At 37.7% G+C, this 17285-nt stretch overlaps 1 protein-coding gene across 2 annotated transcripts in view; it reads left to right on the top strand.

The window, feature by feature from the left end:
* The window catches only part of LOC129870088 (kinesin-like protein KIN-7K, chloroplastic), a 52635-nt gene that overhangs the window by 19878 nt on the left and 15472 nt on the right, over positions 1–17285 (top strand). For both annotated transcript variants that reach the window (XM_055944677.1, XM_055944678.1), the window contains exons 10-23: positions 223–290; positions 416–478; positions 1113–1217; positions 2594–2698; positions 2845–2952; positions 3031–3174; positions 4215–4397; positions 4606–4764; positions 15129–15350; positions 15701–15841; positions 15937–16062; positions 16234–16284; positions 16405–16452; positions 16537–16740. In XM_055944677.1, the coding sequence (XP_055800652.1) occupies positions 223–290; positions 416–478; positions 1113–1217; positions 2594–2698; positions 2845–2952; positions 3031–3174; positions 4215–4397; positions 4606–4764; positions 15129–15350; positions 15701–15841; positions 15937–16062; positions 16234–16284; positions 16405–16452; positions 16537–16740 (1727 nt within the window). The remainder of the gene's footprint in view (positions 1–222; positions 291–415; positions 479–1112; positions 1218–2593; positions 2699–2844; positions 2953–3030; positions 3175–4214; positions 4398–4605; positions 4765–15128; positions 15351–15700; positions 15842–15936; positions 16063–16233; positions 16285–16404; positions 16453–16536; positions 16741–17285) is intronic.

Raw genomic sequence — 17285 nt, 5'->3', positions numbered from 1 at the left:
GTAGTGTTCTAGTTGGAAAAGGAGTCTAATATAGTGTCTATAAATAAGGTCTCAATGTAATAATGTAGAGACACAATTCTATAATATTTTTCTCCTATATTTCTCACAATTATAAAAAGGCGACATTCTTTTTGGGACTGACTAAAAAGGAAAGGGTGCTACATAAATTAGCACATAGGGAGTATGCTTTAAGTTTTTTGAAAATTGGTTTTCTTCTTGCAGAGCATCGGCATGTTGGTTCCACGAACTTCAATCTACTCAGTAGTAGAAGTCATACAATATTTACGCTGGTATTTTATGTTTTCACTAATGAACAATAAATCCGTGATTCATTATGCTATTTGATATTACTTGCATATAGAGTTTCATCGAAACAATGTGTATATAGTTATTTTAACTAATCTTCTTTTAACAGACAATAGAAAGTAGCCCCTGCGGTGAATATAGTGAAGGAGGGGCAGTTACCTTGTCACAACTGGTAAAAACTCTGCTGTAGACTTGTTAGACTTCAACGTAATTACTTTGAACAAATCATACATTCCTTACATCTTATTTGGATGGTTTTTACCTATTGTATTATGTTGTATTATTACTTTAAATACAATATATGTTTTGATTGTTACTTTAATTTTTTGTATCGTATTGTTAAATTCGTTGTTATGTAACAATCAAAAGTGCTATTCTATGTAACAACTGATTTGGTGTATGTGTTGTTACCTTTTTTTCTTGTTCTCATTTTGTCTGTACTTATTATTTATAATTCTATTTTACCCGTCACCCATCTTTTTTTATAATAATCCTACTCGTGCCCAACTTTGTCTTTGTAATATTGTGAGTTTATTATTCATATTACTGGTGTGTGGTATTATGAAACGATACAATCAATCACCGTTATATGTATCAAAACAATATAATACGATACATTATGGAACGATGCGTAACAACCATCCAAACAAGATGTTACTGGCTTAAACTAGTCCTCACTTCTTAACAACTAGTTATTGGGTCAAGTTTTGTTATTTGTCTGAAAGAGTTCATCTTCGTTTTGATTGAGAACTTCTAACTCTTCATTTCCCACTTTTCTGTTTCTTTTAAAAAAAAAATGCTTGCAGCACCTTATTGATTTGGCAGGCTCTGAGAGCTCAAAGGCTGAAACCACCGGTGTGCGCCGAAAGGAGGGATCTTACATCAACAAAAGCCTACTGACTCTTGGAACTGTAAGGGCCAAACCCACTTTCTTTTATCATCAGTGAAATAGTTTTTCTGGACTAATATCATCGTTTTTGCATTTCAGTAATAAAGTTGCTTAGTTATTTAAGAGAAGTTTATATACACGAAGTACCCGTTTTTATGATCACTCATAAGGTATTTGACTTGACATTCTGTTAGAATAGAAATAGAAACATGAATAGTATATGGAATTCTACTTGGATAAGGATTGTAATGTAGTGTCTCTAAATAGGGCTCGGTGTAACAATAGATACACAATTCAATAATATTTTTCTCTTATATTTCTCACATGGTATCAAAGTCAACTTGAGAATTATCTGGGACAGAGAAAGCAGTCACCTGCGCCTTTATGGTGACTCTTTAGATTTGATTTGTGTAGTTCCACTTTTCATTAGTGTTGTGCGAAAACCAACACCACAAAGAGGTCCAATGTCTCTCAGAGACCAAACCCCAACCAACGCCACCGCAAAATGACCTACCGTGCACCTCCCAGAAGGTTGTCACCTCTGGTGAGATTTAGAGCAGAAGCAGAATATGGAGCAATGATTGTAGTAACTTGTGAGCTAATTTGGATTAAACAGTTTCTTAGAGAACTAAAATTTGGAGAAATTGGTTAAATGGAACTTGTGTGTGATAACCAAGTAGCCCTTGATATCACATCAAATTCGGAATTTCATGAGAGGACTAAGCACATTGAGATTGTCTATCAATGACAGTGAAAAGATACTCTCAAGAGATTTGTTTCAAAATTTGTGAAGTAGAGTGATCAACTTGCATATATCTTCACCAAGTCCCTTACCGGTCCTCATATTAGTTTACATCTGTTACAAGCTCGGTACATATGACTTGTATGCACCAGTTTGAAGGGGAGTCTTAGAATAGGAACAGGAGCATGAATAGTATGAAGAATCCTACTTCAATGTAATAATGCAGATAGACAATTCAATAATACTTTTTAATTATAGTTCTCACAATTGTAATGTGCACAAAGGACAAAAGATTTTTAAAACCTGGAATTTTTGATGATTTATTTTTGAAGAACCAAACTATGGTTATATCATTTTAAATATTTGATGATCAAGGTCAAGTTAAAAGAGGTATGTAGTGTATATTGGTAAATAATGACTTTATGAAAGGGGTTTAGAAAATGTTGTGTGAGCATTGTATGATACATGAGTGCTTTGCAGATGCTGTTATTCTTAGTTGTGACTAATGGAAAGTTTATTTAAATCATTTCTGCACAAAATAACTACACAAGATGAGGCTTGTGATTAATAGAACAACAAGAAGGAAGAAAGGAAAGAAGGTTCCTATCTTTGGTTTTCATTTATTTTGGGGTAATATTTACTTGTTTTCATTGCAGGTTATTTCTAAGTTAACTGATGGGAAAGCTACTCATATACCATATAGAGATTCAAAATTGACTAGGCTTCTTCAATCCTCATTAAGTGGTCAAGGACGTGTATCTGTAAGTTCTTTTTTCTTTATGTGTTGATATTACCAGCATTGTGGCTTCTGATGAAACCATGGCTATCATACAAATGATCGTTATTAAACTGATATTTGAATTATAGGGAATACCTTACCAATATGTTTTTTCTTCGTCTTTAATAGCTTATCTGCACTGTGACTCCTTCGTCAAGCAATTCTGAAGAGACACATAACACATTAAAGTTTGCTCACCGTGCTAAACACATTGAGATTCAAGCAGCACAAAACAAGGTCAGACAAGTCCAGATACATGTCGTCTTTTATTGTGGATTGTCAGTAGTGCTTGAAATGGAAACTGTCAATTTGCAGATAATTGATGAAAAATCACTTATCAAGAAATATCAAAATGAAATTCGTCGTCTAAAAGAAGAGTTAGAACAACTGAAGAGAGGCATCGTTACAGTTCCACATATGAAAGATAGCGGAGAAGATCTTGTGCTCCTGAAACAAAAGGTAACCTTGGATGATGTTGCTTTCTCCTCTGGCCTGTATATTATTCCCTTTCATCAGTCAGCAACATTGACTGGTAAAGGTTATACTTCTGTTTCATTCAACTTTATAAAATAATACAGCTAGGCAGATACTTTTCAGTGAGATTGAGTTGATGCCGTTTCCTCACTATCAATTTGCATATGAATTTCTGGTTTTCTTGAAGAGGGTCTTCGATGAAGTGATAACAGGAAGGGAGTGGGAAGGAATACCTTCTGCTAAGCTAATGTGAATGAATAGGTCAAGCATACTTACTGAAAAATAAAAATAAAAATGAATAGGGCAAACATAATTAATTAACAAATAAAAATGAATAGTGCAAACATAATTAGTTAGGGTATCCATTTATGGGTGGTCATAGTGGTAGCTTGTCAGTATTTTTCATCTTTCTCTTTGTTCAAGATTTATTTGAATTATTTTGATAGATTTTAGAGACCTCAACAAGTTTGGGATTGAGGTATAGTTGTTTATTTTGTTATATGGTTTATAACTTACTGATTTCCTCAACTGATAATGGGCTTCTAATGCTTTATTACTGGTTATAGGGTGCTATGTTGTGAAGCCCTCTTTGAACTATTTAACAATCCTTTCAATAAAAATTTAGCTGCCAAACAGTTACTAGATTTAAATCTTATGCACTGGCATATTTGATGTTTATTATGTTGTTCCTGCCCTGTATTTTTTTTTGTAGATTCTATATGAGTTTGTTGTTTGATTGAAGCCTTTATATGGTAAAGAATACAAAGGTTTAGCAGCTTTCCTGCTATCTGGCTGAATCTTGAAATCATTGTTGTCTATCTTAGACATCTGGCTCTCACTGAATAATCACTGCGGAATATGTTGCGTTTTTCTACAGTTAGTACATCATTGTCATTAACAGTGTTTGGTTTATAGTAAATTGGAAGTTTTTGTTTAAATATTGTGTTGGAGTGTACGATGGTTTGTGACTATTGTGTAATGCGTTATCTAACTAAAGTCCATCTATTTTGACATACTTTGTAAAGCTAGAAGATGGTCAAGTCAGACTACAGTCGAGGTTGGAACAAGAAGAGGAAGCTAAAGCAGCTTTGCTTAGTAGAATACAGCGTCTAACAAAGCTAATTCTAGTATCCACTAAAACTTCACAGTCCTCAAGATTTCCTCATCGGGCTGGTCCTAGAAGAAGACATTCCTTTGGAGAAGAAGAGGTGCTGTTACTTGTAATGATTCTTTATTTGGTACTTGCCTTTTGCAGTATGTGCATTTAGTTCTAGTACTTAGTAGACTTTCTAAAGGTAACCTGGTTATAAAATGATGGAACACTTGACACAAGGAAGGAACCTGACTTTACTTACTTTAGTACTGCTTTTACAAGGTTTTAATTGCCCTTTTTCCTTTCCTTTATTGAATGTATAGCTTGCATATCTTCCGCATCGAAGACGAGATCTCATCTTGGAAGATGAAAATGTTGATTTGTATGTTTCGGTTGATGGCAATGTGGACACTTCTGATGATACATTTAAAGAGGAAAAGAAAACTCGGAAAAATGGATTGCTAAACTGGTTTAAGCCACGGGTATTTGGAATCTACTCTATTGTTATTACAACTGCTTCACTTCTTACATGTCTGTTTCATGTTTCTACAATTATGTTAGTGGCATGGACATAGGAACTGTGTTTATTTATCAATTAATAAGCACATTACACTTAACAATGACGATCTAAAACTCTTCTATATGGCTATATGTGACATGAATTTTTCCAGCTTATGACATATCACAAGGTTCATAAGAGTTTGTTATCTCAGTGGTTATTCAAAATCTCATTTTATACTCAGATGAAAGTATACACAGAATGTAATGTGGATAGATTCTGAATCATGCCGTTTATATCAGATGAGGAAAATATTTGTTGTATGGAATCAATGAAGGGACAGCTTATTATGTTCCTAGTTATACTTTCTTTTCCCTTTTTTTCTCTGTGTTCACAACTTTTACTTAAAAAGTTGTAACATATGGATGTGGAACAGTGGAAGAAAGAGAAAAATGACAAAAATGATCACTTTTGTTTGAGGGTAGATTCAAAATAGTCCCTTAAGCATGCACTTAACAACTTTGGTCCTTTAAATTTACCACAAGTTAACATATGGTTCCTTAAAGTATGCACTTAACAAGTATGGTCCTTTAAGTTTGCCAAAAGTTAACACTTTTAGTCTCCGACAAAATATTTATCAAACTCTATCGATTGAATTTGATGGGAACTATGAAAAATAAGAAGAAATTAGCGAGAACTCACATTTAGAGGTACACACTACTAAAAAAGCTAAATACTGAGGGACAAAACCGATGGACGTCGGTAAAACCAAGGAAACCAACTTGATGATATCAGAAAATAGTGCCTCGAAACACAAAAACCAAGAGAGTCCATCGGATAGGTGAAATACGCTAAGCTGGATTTTTATTGAAAAAACCGATAAAAGAAATAAATACTGTGGATCAAGTGAAGTGCATTAAAGACGAAGACGGAAAAGTATTGGTAGAGGAGACCCTTATCAAACAAAGATGGCAGTCATACTTCCATAAACTTTTGAATGACAAAGGGGACAGAGAAATTGTGTTGGGAGATTTGGAACATACAGGAAGGAGTCACGATTTTGGGGGTTGTAGGAGTATTACGGTCGATGAGGTTAAGGATGCTGTTCGTAGGATGCGCTGGGGAAGAGCGACCGGACCTGACGAGATTCCTGGAGAATTTTGGAAGAGTGCGGGCTCGGTAGATTTGGAATGGCTGACTAGGTTATTTAATGTCATCTTTACGACGGCAACGATGCCCGTAGAATGGAGATCGAGCATCATGATCCCGCTTTACAAAAATAAAGGGGATAGCCAGAGCTGTGACAACTATAGAGGTATTAAGCTTCTAAGCCATACTATGAAAGTGTGGGAAAGAGTGGTAGAGATGAGGGTGAGGAGAGGCGTGTCTATTTCGGAGAACCAGTTCGGTTTTATGCCGGGACGCTCAACTACAGAAGCCATCCACCTTATGTGTAGACTAATGGAGCAATATAGGGAGAGGAAGAGAGACTTGCATATGGTGTTCATCGACTTGGAAAAGGCTTACGATAAAGTCCCACGAGAGATACTATGGAGATGTTTGGAGGCTAAAGGTGTACCTGTAGCGTACATAAGGGTGATCAAGGACATGTACGAGGGTGCCAAAACCAGGGTAAGGACAGTAGGAGGGGACTCAGAACACTTTCCAGTTATGATGGGGTTGCATCAAGGATCAGCTCTTAGCCCATTCCTATTTGCCTTGGTGATGGATGGATTGACGCGACAAATTCAAGGTGAGGTGCCATGGTGTATGCTTTTTGCGGACGACATAGTCCTCATCGATGAGACTCGTAGCGGAGTTAACGCTAAACTGAAAGATTGGAGATGCACCTTGGAGTCTAAGGGGTTTAAGTTGAGTAGAACCAAGACAGAGTACCTAGAGTGCAAGTTCAGTGAGACACCTCAAGAGGTTGGCGCGGAAGTTAGGCTCGGGGACCAAGCCATCCAAAAGAGAAGTAGTTTTAAGTACCTTGGTTCTATCATGCAAGACAGCGGAGAGATCGACGAGGATGTCACACACCGTATTGGGGCAGGATGGATGAAATGGAGGCTTGCCTCCGGTGTGTTATGTGACAAGAAGGTGCCACCACAACTTAAGGGCAAGTTCTACAAAGTGGTCGTTAGACCAGCTATGTTATATGGGGCGGAGTGTTGGCCAGTTAAGGTCTCCCACGTGCAAAAGATGAAGGTGGCCGAGATGAGAATGTTGAGATGGATGAGTGGGCATACCAGGAGTGACAGGATTAGAAATGAGGCTATTCGAGAAAAGGTAGGAGTGGCCTCGGTGGAAGACAAGATGCGGGAAACGCGACTGAGATGGTTTGGACATGTGAAGAGGAGAGTCCCAGATGCACCAGTGCGGAGATGTGAGAGGCTGGCCATGGATGGTTTCAGAAGAGGTAGGGGTAGGCCGAAGAAATATTGGGGAGAGGTGATCAGACAGGACATGGCGCATTTACGACTTACCGAGGACATGACCCTAGATAGGAGGGTGTGGAGGACACACATTAGGGTAGAAGGCTAGTACATAGTGGTTTTATTCTCCCTTATTCGTAGGCATATTAGCACACTATGATTTCTTGTACTCTGCTGTATGTTATTTATGGTATTTATGTTATTATCCAATAATAATATCTACTGTTTTTTGTGCTTTGATTATACTATTGTTTGGACCGTTTTCATCATCTACTTATTTACTCTAATATTCTTGTTTGACCTTGTTCTATGTTTTTATTGAGCCGAGGGTCTTTCGGAAACAGCCGTCCTACATTGGTAGGAGTCAGGTCTGCGTACACTCTACCCTCCCCAGACCCCACGATGTGGGATTTCACTGGGTTGTTGTTGTTGTTGTTTTTATTTACACTCTTTAGCTACAGTTTTGCTCTTTGAAAACCAACGGCCGTTGGTCAATTTTCAATTTTTTTTTGATGAACTCCCTCTGTCATTTAAAAAAATTAAAAAACAATCATAGTTTTTCTGCATTTTGCGTGAAATTAACTGACGAACATCCGTTGATTTTTTCTTATTTTTTTTAATATAGTTTCCACGTATTTTGCATTAAATTAACCGAAGATCCGTCCGTCACTTTTTGTAAAATAACATTTGAAAAAATCATTGGCTTTCCAATAGTTTCCCTCGGTTTTCATCTTGTTTTTAGTAGTGAAAGTTTTTCTAGTTTCTGCTATTTGTAATTTATTTCTCAAGTCTGGTGCCGTTTCTTGAGGTGAAATTTCTGCCAAATTTCAAAATATTTTCTTAGTATTTAATGTAGATTTTTGTAGTACATATTTTTGGATTTGATGGGAGTTTCTTGGTGTTTATAACTAATTTTTTTGGTCATAATTCCCGTCAAATTTAACAGATAGAGTTCAAGAAATACTTTGCCAGAGACTAAAAGTGTCAACTTTTTGCAAGTGTAAAGGACCAAAACCCTTAAGTGCATACTTAAGGGACCATTTTTGTAACTTGTGGTAAACTTAAAAGGACCAAAATTGTTAAGTGCATACTAAGGGACGATTTTGAATCTTCCCTCAAACATAAGGACCATTTGTCATCTTCTCATGGAAAGAGAAGGATTTTCAGACGTTTTAGTTGAAAGATATATTTACATTCCACTGATAGAGTAACATTTTGAGAAGTTTGTGTTGATCAATTTTCTCGTCAGGCTGTGCGGAATTTTAAGAAACAGTTGTCCTAAAGAACTTGCTGAACTTAAAAAGTTCTCTCCAAGATAGTAAATGCTCTCAGGCACATACCCCAAGAACACTCCCTCTCCTACTTGCTGGTGGTGGTGGGTGGGATGGGGGGTGGGGCGATAGCTCCTCCGGTAGGATTTCTGCTGGAATCTCCATTTTCTTCCTCTTTTAACATGAGATATTACCTTACATGATAGCTTAACCTGTTCTTCTCATTCATTTTACCTCGGTTTTCATCATCCTAGTACATCAACAACGGGAGAGAATAGAATATACTTCAGCGCAGGATTCAAATCGTTGGACCTTACAAGGTGGAATTCAGTATGGTTTGAATGGGTGGAAAGGAGCCGCAAGATGATGAGAAGATCATCCATGATTAGAAAAATCATGAAGTGGATCTGCTTCACTTTAAGAAGCATTCAGGGACCAAAAGAAGGTGATCAGGAGGTGGAAAATTGCAGAAAGAGAGGCCAAACATTTCTACACAAGAAATTACAACGAGCATGGGAGATTTATTAGTGTTCTAACAATAAATAATGGGGGGAGATCTGTCCTTGTCATTCCAGAACTTGCCATGAATGGTGTATGGTATGACATAGCATTTTAAATTGAGAACTTCATTAAATGCCCTAAAAGGTTGTAAATGGTAGGCCCGCCGAGAGTTACTGAAGCTAACTACCCATATGTGAGAGTTGTACGGGATAGTAAATGTCTATCAAAAGACCTATGAGAAGCAGAAGTAAAAACCAAGGAGGGCAATATTGAGTCTTGACATACATGGACAACCATGATGCAGGGCTATTGAAGAGATGTCTGGCTGGGCATCAGGAAGGGGAATGAAAAGAAAAACTATCTATGATAGAGTTTGGAAGATGGTAGACATTGTCATGGAAGGTCTTTGGTGTGAATATCTACGAGATGTATGGAGGCAAGTTCCTTTTTGAATTTCCTAACAAACACATGGCGGAACAAACCCTAGAATGGCGTAGGAGTCAAAGAACCAGAGATTCTGCCTGGAGTGGTGGAGCCCAATGGTGGGTTGTGTACCAAAAACTACTCTGGAAACTGAAACATGGATCAGAGTTGTCGGAATCCTTCTGTACTTATGGTTGCATAAAGTGTTCCAAAAAATTGGAAACTTATATGGGCGATGGATGGCCATTGAAGAGGAAATGGAAATGGTGTGAGAGATCTTGGAGAAGAAAGGGCAGAGAAAAACCCAGTCCATCCTTTTACCCCAATGATAACTGGGTTTGCTAATTGTAACAAAGTACAAGAATCCCATCAATTTAGGGATTTTGAGTTTAGAGAACACATATGAGGGGTCAGACCGACAACTATCGAAAAGGTTGGAGGAGAAGCACGTGAAAGGCACATGGGTATTTTAAATGTAGTTCCATCACCCATGTTTGGGCTAACTTCAGAAGCCCAACACAAAGAGCCCAGTCTCAAAGAGCAGCCTTTTGATTCAGAACAGAGTCATCTCTCTGGAAGCACTAGAAGATTGTCTTCTCCAATACTTAGTTCAAGAAGACATGCAAGCCACATAACAACCACTATTAGAGGAGAAGGAGGTGGTGAATACGATGGGAGATTCGATAGAATAATCTATGAACCAAATACACTAGAGACAGATGGCTAGGAATTGGGAGATGATGATATCGTAAAAGACAAAGAAAGGTTGCCTAAGGCAGGGGAACAAAATTCAATCACAATAGTTGGGAATTGGAGGTCGAGCAGGCTAAACCACTTCAAATTCAACAACAAGCGATAGTGAACAAGGAAAGGGAGATATCTTTGGGTGCAACAAAACATGATCAAACTGGGCAAAGTATTGGGACAGATTTTCAGGCCTGTAAAGAGGAGTTTTGGAACTACTTTTACAAGTAGATAGTTCTAGACAAGCAAGAAGAATGGAGGTTGAGGCTGTTTGTAAGAGAACAAGATTCAAAGGCTAACAAGTGCTGTAAAGTCTTGTGAAGTTTGATGTGAATTTAAAAAAAAAGTGGGAATAGGAGCAAGGGGAGGAATCAGCTAAACTATTATCGATGAAGTTCAAATTTGTATCTTGGATTGTAAGGGGATTGAACAACAAATATAAAAATAGTAAGTGTTTAGTGGTAGAATGGAATGCAGATATCATATGTCTGTAAGAAACCAACTGGAGGGGGCTCCGTCATCAGAACGGTCCGCCTGGCCACAATGAATGAATATTACATCAATAGAGTAAGTTGTTCTTTAAGTTGTGCTATCAGATGAGGTGAAACAGATATGGGGAGTTAGATGGGTCAGGTTTGCATGCATGGAGGTTACTGGAACTAGAGGGGGGATACTGCTGCTGCGGGAAAGTAGGGTATGGAAGGGTGAAATTCTGGAAACAGGTGCTAGCACTTTAACCTGCAAGTTTGAGGCACAATTGTATAATTATTCGTGTGACATCACAGGGGTGTATTCTCCTAACTCCTTATATTGAAGGAAGGCTAGTGTGGGAGGAGATTGGAGATGTAAGGGGGTTAATGGAAGGGCATTGGGCTGTCTGTGGGACTTTAATGTTGTTAGATTCATATCAGAGAAATGAAATTGCTTGAGAAGAACAAGGGGCATGATAGAATTTTCTGATTTCATTGAAGATTTGAAGCTAAATTATATAAGCTAGAAGACAACACTTTTACTTGGTTCAAAGGGGATCACCAAGAGATAGCTTAGGATTGATAGTTTAAAGGTATGACACCTAGGCGTAACTCAACCTCAAAAGCTAGCTCATAAGGGGAGGATTGTCTAAGTCCATATAAAGAGTCCAATTTCCCATCTCTACCGATGTGGGAATTCTTAATACTACCCCGCACACCTAGGCCTCAACTGGAGCGTGGACACTATAATATGGGGGCCCAACATCAGTGAACAAAGAATTGGGATGGGCCGACTCTGATATCATGTAAAGATATGGCACCTGGGCCTAACTCTACCCTAAAAGCTAGTACATGAGGAGAGGATTGTCCAAATCCATATAAAGAGTCCAATTTCCCATCCCTCTTCCGATGTGCGAAATCTTAACAGATAGGATACTAATCTTAGAGGAGTGGGTGACAAGCTTAAACAAATCCCTCTTCCGAGTCTAAGATCAGATCACACACCACTTGCTTTACAAGGGGGAGTATGGAACAAGAACAAAAATTCCTTCATGTTTGAAACTGTTGGCCAGGTACAGAAGGATTCAATGATAGAATCAAGGAGTGATGGAGCTCTTTCAACTTCTCTAGAAGACTTGATTTCATTCTTGCATCCAAGCTTAAAAGCCTTTAAACAAGCTTGAGGAATGGAGCAAAAGTGAGCCAGGAAACTTGGGGTCAAAACGGAAGAATTTACTCAAAAAGTAGGCAGATTTTGATGATACTCCGGAAGAGTGAAGACTGACAGAAGAATTGACAGCAAGAAGGGAAACAACTCTCCTGGAATATGAGGAGCTGATTAACAATGAAGAAATCTCTTGGAGACAAAAATCAAAATCATTGTGGCTAAAGGAGGGTGATATAAGCACCAAGTTCTTTCACAAAATGGAAAATGCACACAAGAGATACATTAGCATTGACCAACATCTAATTCAGGGGGAATTATCTTAGGATCCAGCTAGAATTGAATGGGATAGTGGATTATTATAAGAAGATATATTCAGAAACCACAAGATGGAGACCTCCCTAATTATGCACAAATTGTCCCAGATTGACAGAGGAGGAAAAGGAGTCACTACAAGGAAACTTTGAGGAAAGTGAGATCTTGAGGTGCCTAAACCTATGTGCAATTAACAAGGCACCTGGTCTAGATGGTTTCACCATGGGATTTTTCTTAAAATGTTGTGAGATTTTGAAGCAGGACATTATGATATGTTGAAGCAGGACATTATGATGGCCGTCTAAATTTCTATGAACAAAAAGTGTTTGAAAGAAGCCTTAATGCTACATTCATAACTCTCATCCCAAAGAAGAAAGGAGCCTAAGAGTTGAGGGATTTCAGGCCAATTAGCTTGGTAGGAAGCATATATTTCCCGAAGTGTGAACCGAAAGGCTAAAAGGTGTAATGGCCAAACTTGTTGATTCACAACAAATGACCTTCATTAAAGATGGACAAATCATGGATGTATTCCTAATAGCCAATGAGGCAGTAGATTACAGAATGAGGCGAAAGAAGCCTGGAATTTTGTGTAAGCTAAACCATGTCAACTGGGAATATCTTTTGGATGCGATGAGACAATGGGTTTTGGGAAGAATGGATCCAATGGATTAAATACCACATCTCAACTGTGAGATTTTCTGTGCTCATCAATGGCTCACTAACATGCTTTTTCAGTGCACAAAGGGGCCTCAAACAGGGAGACCCTTTGTCAGCTTTCCTATTTTAAATAGCCATGGAGGGACTTAACAATATGATCAAGATAACAAAATTGAATAGATGGCTTAGAGGTTTTGATGTTGCCAGAAGTGGAGGAGGCAGTCTGCAGATCACTCATCTACAATATACAGATGATACACTTATACTCTATGATGCTGATGAAGATAAATTCAAACCTTTGAGAGTGATTTTGGTGCTTTTTGAAGGGATTTCTGGTTTACACATTAACTGGAGGAAAAGCTTCTTATGCCCCATTAATGCTGTGCAAAATATGGAGAACACTGAATGAAATCTTAGGTGGTGAGGTAGGGGATCTTCCAACCATCTACTTGGGGATGCCACTGGGAGTCAAATCTCTGCCTTCAGAACTTTGGAATAGTGTAACTGAGAAGTGTGGAAAGAATTGGCAAGATGGAACACACAGCATTTATCTAGAGGGTGGCAGATTGACTCTCATCAACTCAGTCCTTGATTCCTTCCAACCTACATGATGTCTGTGTTAACAATCCCAATTGGGATTATCAGCAGGCTGAATGAAATCAGGAGGAAATTTCTCTGGCAAGGAAACAATGAAAGGAAAGGATACAACTTTAGTGATAGCCAGAAAGAGGCAAGGGAGATTGGGAATCAAGAATCTGAAAATTCCGATTAAGGCTCTTAGAATGAAATGGTTATGGAAATATAGCAATGAGAATCAGTCTCTTTGGAAGGATGTCATGAGTGCAAAGTATGAATAGGAAGACAATTGGATGACCAAGGAGATAACCACACCCTATTGAGTTAGCTTATGGAGGTCTATCAGATTTTTGTGGTGTGAGTTCAACGTCAACACTAAGATCAAAGTGGGTAATGGGGAAAAATTGATTTCTGGTTGGATTAATGGCATGAGGCAGGCAAACTAGGAACCCTTTTTCCATACATACATTCATTAGTATCTCACCAGAAGAAGACTAGTGCACAGAGCACTGGACACCTCAAGGATGGAGCTTCATTTTTGGAAGGCAGTTAAATGACCAGGAGATTCAAAGAGTGGCAGACATTTTCAGCAACATAGACGAGTTTAATGTTCAGGAAGAAGAACCAGATACCTTATGGTGGAAAGGAAGCACAAAGGGCCTTTTCAAAGTGAGTAATGCTTACAATTGGATGAACCACTCCACCCAGGGTCCAATCAATTGGCCTTGGAAAGGTATCTGGAAAGTCAAAATACCACACAAAGTGGCCTGCTTTGTATAGTTGTTGGCCAAGGAAGCAGTACCGACTCAAGATAATTTGATGAGGAGAGGGATATCATTATGCTCTAGGTGTTTCTTCTGTGGTGAGACTGCTGAGACAGTTAATTATCTATTTCTTCACTGCAAAGTCACTGGAGAACTATGGAGGATATTCTTAAATCTCGAGGGAATACTTTGGACTATGCCTGGAAAGATTACGAACAATCAAGAGTTGGGAGGAAGCTGCTGTGCAAGTAAAAAACAGAAATAAATGGAGAATTGTCCCTGCTAGCATTTGGTGGAAAATCTGGAAGGAGGACGAGCTCTAGATGTTTTGATAGTATAGAGATAGTGTGCAAAAGATCAAGCTAAACTGTCATTTGATACTATGTTTTTGGTGTAATCAGTTATACTCAAATGATACTATATCTATAATTGATGTTCTAGATTCAATATAGGATAAAGATAGTGGAATTTTGAAGTAAATGTTGTAAATATTGTTTGAGTACAACCTATGTACTGTTTTTCTCAGAATGAGATACATACAAAGTTGCCAGTTTCAAAAAGAAGTTTGTGTTGATCAATGGTTAGAGCTAAATTGTCTTTTAATGCTATGATTTTGGTGTAATCAGTTATACTCTAATGATATTATCTCTATAATTGATGTTCTAGATTCTATTTAGATAAAGATAGTAGGATTTTGAAGTAAATGTTGTAAATATGGTTTCAGTGCAACCTATGTACTGTTTTGCTCAGAATGAGATATATATATAAAGTTACCAGTTTCAAAAAACAAGAAGTTTGTGTTGATCAAGGATAGCATGGTTGGTTTAATTCTATCCGTAACTTGATTGCATTTTTACTGCAGTTTATATTGCAATGATTTCTAGTGCTGTAGGCTTTCAATCCCAAGGGTCAATCAAGCCTTCGAAACTTGTGACAATAGTCGCCATAATCTGAGTTACTGCTTTCAACAGGACTTTCTTAGCTTATTACATGTGCTGGTTCAAATTCTTCTTCTCTTATTCGCAGAGACGAGACAGTGGGTCAGGTACCTTGGCTAGCACTAGTGATAGATCCAGTGGGCTCAAGTCAACTAGTACACCATCCACTCCTCAAGCTGAAAATCACATGGAATCGAGAAACTCACACTCTATACCCACTGAAAGCACGCCATCTGCAGAGCGTTTATCTGATGTTAGATTGGATAAAGAAGTTCCAGAGGACAACCTTTTGGACCAGGAAACTCCTCTGGTATGGAAGTTAATATTTTTTGCAATGTTTGATAAAGAATTGAACATAAGTATATCTATAATGTCATGTAGCAAACCCCAATATTGGATTAGCAGATTAAGTTAACTATAGTGTTGATCTGGAAAAGCTGCTCTTGAATTCTTCCATTCCTAGTCTGTGTGAAGTTTCTCTGAGAAGTCCCAGATGAGGAAACTAGTGATTGGATCCAAAGTTTTACCTCATGAAATAAATACTAGAAAGCTCCCACATGGAATCACTGCAGCTTTGTGCTTAAGCATAAATAGACAATTTCATGTTTACAGTGCTTTTTCATGGTCTTGTTATTCATAGTTTTGCTTCTTATGTAATAGACTAGCATGAAGACAATTGATCAAATTGACCTCCTGAGAGAGCAGCAAAAGATTTTGTCTGGTGAAGTGGCACTGCATACAAGTGTTTTAAAACGGTTGTCAGAGGAAGCTACACACAGTCCAAAGAAAGAACAAGTGCAAGTATAAGTCATGAAACAATATCTTCTGCATCTTATTGTTTTCTTTTAAAATGCAGCTATTATATTTTCCGACTATTAACTCTTTGAGTGCCTAAGATGGAGATTAGGACATTGACGGATGAAATAAGAATGAAGAATGAACAAATAGCTTCACTGGAGATGCAAATTGCTGAGTCCATTATTAGCCCTTGTGAAAAGATGGAGAACCAGGAAGAAACTGTGGTAAGTTTGGCTTCTTCTACAGCAATAAAATTATTACCTTATCAAATAAAAGAGTCTGATTTCCTTCATCAAAAAATAAAAGAGTCTGGAATCTTCTACTATTGAATGGCAGAAGATATGTGAGTATATTTCTCTATTTACACTCTTTTTGCTTTTGTCTGCACTCTGCAGTCTGTTGCTGAGCTCTTGGCACAGTTGAATGAGAAGTCTTTTGAACTTGAGGTAGTATGATTTGCATGCCTTCACTAAGAATATTATTTCTTCCATTTCTCCTTGTAGTACGATTTTATGCATATCTTTTCAATTGTAGCAAACATCATCCAGTTATATTGCTCTTGCCAGGTTAGAGCTGCTGATAATCGAATAATTCAGGACCAGCTAAATCAAAAGGTGGACTACCTCTTTCTGCTGTTTCCTCATGGAATTTTGATTGATCCAAGGAATCAGTTCTAATGAGATTTCTTATTTTGATAGACCCATGAATGCGAGAATCTACAAGAAGCAATTGTGTCCTTAAAACAACAGCTTTCTGATGCCTTAGACCAGAGAAACTGCAGTCCATCAGTTGCCCATTCACAGCGTCTATCTGAGACCAAAAGTTTACTTGTGGAACTAAGAGCTGAAAAGGAGAGTGTTACCTTAAAGGATGCAAAAGAAGCATTACTCCTACAGGCGCAGGTTCTTATCTGTTTTTCTCTGTTGAGTAGAAACTCTTGTATATCACCTACTGTCTTGTTGGCCACTCAGCTTGTATACCTTGGGATATATATATATATATATATATATATATATATATATATATATATATATATATATATGTTGCAACACAAAAGAAAATGATTTGCTAGAATGAGAAAGATGAAACTAAAAGAATCTTACTAGAGGGATAAAATCAGCTTCAAGCTTAAGGTCATTCTCTCAGCGTTTTACATTTTGTTCCCATGTTGAATTGCAAAGTGTTTCTCCACATCTAGAAAACCTTCTGCAAATGTCTTTTGGATTTCTTATCGCGTTTGCTACCTACTGTTAAATACGCAACCTGACAATCATATTTCTTTTTGATGCAACATTCCCTGATAATCATATTGCTATTGTTTAAATGTAAATGTACGTGTATGCAACTTTTGGCTTGTTATCTTTTTCTCCTTGCAATACCTAATCTCTGAGGCTAAGCTATTTTTATTTTCCGAGTGAAAGAGGCTGCCTGTATCCGGTTTCCAGCT

The sequence above is a fragment of the Solanum dulcamara genome, chromosome 10 (assembly GCF_947179165.1).
Source record: "Solanum dulcamara chromosome 10, daSolDulc1.2, whole genome shotgun sequence".
Lineage (NCBI taxonomy): Eukaryota > Viridiplantae > Streptophyta > Magnoliopsida > Solanales > Solanaceae > Solanum > Solanum dulcamara.
Note: the sequence above shows the minus strand (reverse complement) of the source record. Positions and strands in the feature narration are given on the sequence as shown.